Consider the following 3,610-nt stretch of genomic DNA (forward strand, 5'->3'; position numbering starts at 1 on the left):
GAAGTAAAGGAGACGCCCAGGCCAAGGGCTCGGCCTCTCTGGGTCCCGGGAAGCCCCCACATCGCCTCACGGGCTGGTGGGGAGGGCAGCGCCATGGCGGGCTCCGTACACAGCCCTGCACACCGTGTTCCAGCCCCACGCCCGGCAGGCCAGAGCAGCCGGCACACTGACCCGGGGACGGAGAGAGCGAGGGCACTGAGGAAGGACACACGTGCGTCCTCGCTCCACCAAATGCCCCGTGGGATCAATAAAAGGGGTCATGCCCGGCCGGCGGGGCTCAGTGGTTGAGCGTCGACCTAGGCACCAGGAGGTCACGGTTCGATTCCCCGTCAGGGCACATGCCCGGGTTGTGGGCTCAATACCCAGTAGGGGGCGTGCAGGAGGCAAAGGATCCATGATTCTCACTCATCATTGATGTTTCTCTCTCTCTCTCCCTCTCCCTTCCTCACTGAAATCAATAAAAATGTTTTTTAAATAATAAAAATAAATAAAAAATCAAAGGGGGTCACTGCACCTGAATTCTCCTAAACTGTCACTGGGTCCACCATTTGTCTTAACCTCTTCTTTCCATTCTTCCCCCAAATAACACGGAGCCTGGGCTCCCCTCGATCTCTTTTCTGACGACAAAGCCTGTGAGCCTGCGAGGAGAGCGGGGACGAAGATCTGGGGATGAGTGTCCGGGTGGGAACGACCGCGCCCAGGCTGTGTGGCGGCCAGACTGGCCTCAGGTCTCCCCACGGACTGCAGGCAGCGCAGCCTGGGAGATGGGGGAGGGGGCGCGTCTACCGCAGGAGCCTCGAGTATAAAGAGCAGGCACGGAAGAGGCAGCCTGGTGGGGTGGGGTGGGGGTGGGGGGACCCTAGAAATGGCCTTAGGAAGGGCATCGCTGGCACCAGGAGAACGTGACCTTGGCCAGCAGGAAGGACACAGCCAACATCACATCTCAGTACAAATGAGCGGCACCAGCAGGGGACTCCGCACCTCCAGGCGGGCACAGTGAGAGCATCTGCAGCCACTACGTCCACGCGAGAGTGCTGCCCGCCCAGGGGCATCATCCCGGCACACCGGGTATGGGTCGCCCTGGTCAGGGCACATGGCGATGGGAAAAACGAAGACTCAACCTGAACGCATAAATGCACGGAACACAAAGCAATGTTTCTCTCGCCCCCTCCTCTCTCTCTCTAAAGCGTGTCCCCGACACATCTGTGCCCCGAGAGGACCCCTCAGTCAGTCAGTTCCCGGAAGAATAACCCTGAACCCCGAGTGTTCAGCGTCTCACGTCCCCACTGCCCGCACCCTGGGACGACGGTTCCAGTCCCACAGACTCAGCCCGAGGGGTTTCCTGCTCTTGTCCAGCAGGCCGGGACTTAATAAGCCCCTTCTCCCCCAAGGAAAACATCATTTGCGTTAAAAAAAAAAATCTAATTCACAGGTAAAGACCACAAACATTCATTCACTTGAGTCACAGATTTTTTGTGAGTCACAGTGGCCCTGACCTTCACGGTGGGATCCGCATCATCTGAGAAATAGAACAGAGTTAATCACTGTTTAGCGCTCCAGAGCCGCTATCCAGGGGCCTTCTGCGGCCAGCACCGGCGCTGGGCAGGCAGATCAAGAACACCAGCTGTCCTCGGGCTGTCCTCGTCCAGAAAGTCCTGCTGGGCGGTGCTGGGCTCGAAACCGAAACCAGGATGACCCGAACAGCGGAAGCTCGGGCACTTCCTTCCTCTCTGGTGGATGTGTGCCCCCAGCCTCACACCCTGTGCTTGGTCTCCATAGCAACCGCGGAGTGGCAGGAAATGTCACCAACAGGTAACTCACCCGGGGATCGAACTATACCCTCCAATTCCCTGTCACTGTCATCAACAAAACAAACACCACCTCATCTGAGAAATACATAAACCCCAAAGGTAGGACACGACACCATCCTACGCTTAAGCTGGATGGTTCTCACACCTCTAGGCTCACCAGAGGAATGTCTGAGGCACAGAGAAATGGTGGAGTTTAAAAAAGCAAAATTGAAAGTTATTCAACAGCCTTGGGCATTCAAAATAGAATAGCTCTAAAAAATCAAACTAAGTAAGCCCGGCCGGAGTGGCTCAGTGGTTGAGTGTCGACCTATGAACCAGGAGATCACAGTTCGATTCCTGGTCAGGACACATGCCCAGGTTGTGGGCTCGACCCCCCAGTGTGGGGCGTGCAGGAGGCAGCCAATCCATGATTCTCTCTCATCATTGTTGTTTCTATCTTTCTCTCTCCCTCTCCCCTCCTCTCTAAAACCAATAAAAATATATTTAAAAATAATAAATAAATAAATAAATAAATAAATAAATAAAATGTTTAGTTCATTTTAACATTCATGTGAGTCATACAAGCAGGGCCGCTCCAGGAAGTGTAACGCGTGTCTTCACGCTCGCTCCTTTTTCCTGCTCCTTCTTCTACCGTCTCCCGCCCTCCTCCAAACCCTGAATCAATGGAATCGCAGTGCAGAACAGAGGGCAGGAGGTGGAGGACAGAGCAGCGGCGGCCCCAGACCTGGCAGGATGCCGCAGCCTGTTTGGTTCAGGAAGTAGCGCTGTCATAGTTCAGTTCACTCATCCTGCTCCCAAAACACATCTCACATCGAGGCGACTGACCCGTGTGTGGTAACCGCGCCAGAAGCACGGGCGCGGGCTGCCGGCAGACCAGGCTGCAACCCGGCCATTTCCTATCAGAAGAGAAAGGAGGAACGGCCACTTGGCAAAGGAGAGGCAGGGAGACAGCTCAACCAACCCACAGAGGGTCAGAGGAGACCGCCAAAAGGGGGACACAGCCCTGGCTGGTGTAGCTCAGTGGATAGAGCGTAGGCCTGCAGACTGAAGGGTCCCAGGTTCAATTCCCGGTCAGGGCACATGCCGGGGTTGGATCCCCAGTGTGGGGCGTGCAGGAGGCAGCCAATCAATGATTCTCTCTCGTCACTGATGTTTCTATCTCTCTCCTTCTCCCTTCCTCTCTGAAATCAATAAAAAAAAATATTTTTTAAAAAAGGGGACACAGACATTTGGGGGTTCGAGGAGTAAAAGTGGGGGGAGGGGAGGCGATGGCCAAGGAGCAGAGACCAGGAAAGCACGGGCAGATGTAAATGCGGTGAATTTCAGGAACATTGAGCTTCTCTCTGGCTGTCCATTCAGCCCTGCAGTCTCAGCGCGCAAATGCGCCTCTGCCTCTCTGATGCAGTGGCCGGCGTAACTGGGGGGTAAAGTGGGGGCCCCTGAACACACGGGCATCGCCTCTAACCAGAAAAAAAAGAAAGAGGGCCGCAGGCCCATGCAGAAGAGCCGTCCCAAGACCAAGAAAAAGTGCGCGCACAGGGAAAACAGGAGAAGGAGAAAGTCCGAAGCTGCTGCTCCCAGGGACGGGGGGACAGGCGTCTGTCCCTTGGGCTGAGCCGGTGGAGAGAAGGGAAAACAGCTGGTTTCTCCGAAGCCGAGGCTCCTGGAGAACGCGGGACGGACGCCAGGCGCTCCTCCCAGGAACCTCTGGAACGACTCCAGCGGGTCCCCGCCCGGGGGTGCTGCGGGGGGAGCCCCAGGGGCGGCCAATCGAACTCCGCCTCTGGGAAGAACAGCTG

At 56.1% G+C, this 3,610-nt stretch overlaps 1 protein-coding gene across 1 annotated transcript in view; it reads right to left on the minus strand.

The window, feature by feature from the left end:
* Positions 1–3,610, minus strand: part of DENND3 (DENN/MADD domain containing 3) — a 36,648-nt gene that overhangs the window by 26,873 nt on the left and 6,165 nt on the right. Inside the window, exon 2 of the mRNA XM_014549016.1 lies at positions 2,637–2,827. Coding sequence (XP_014404502.1) covers positions 2,637–2,827 — 191 coding nt within the window. The remainder of the gene's footprint in view (positions 1–2,636; positions 2,828–3,610) is intronic.

This window comes from Myotis brandtii, unplaced genomic scaffold, assembly GCF_000412655.1.
Source record: "Myotis brandtii unplaced genomic scaffold, ASM41265v1 scaffold532, whole genome shotgun sequence".
Lineage (NCBI taxonomy): Eukaryota > Metazoa > Chordata > Mammalia > Chiroptera > Vespertilionidae > Myotis > Myotis brandtii.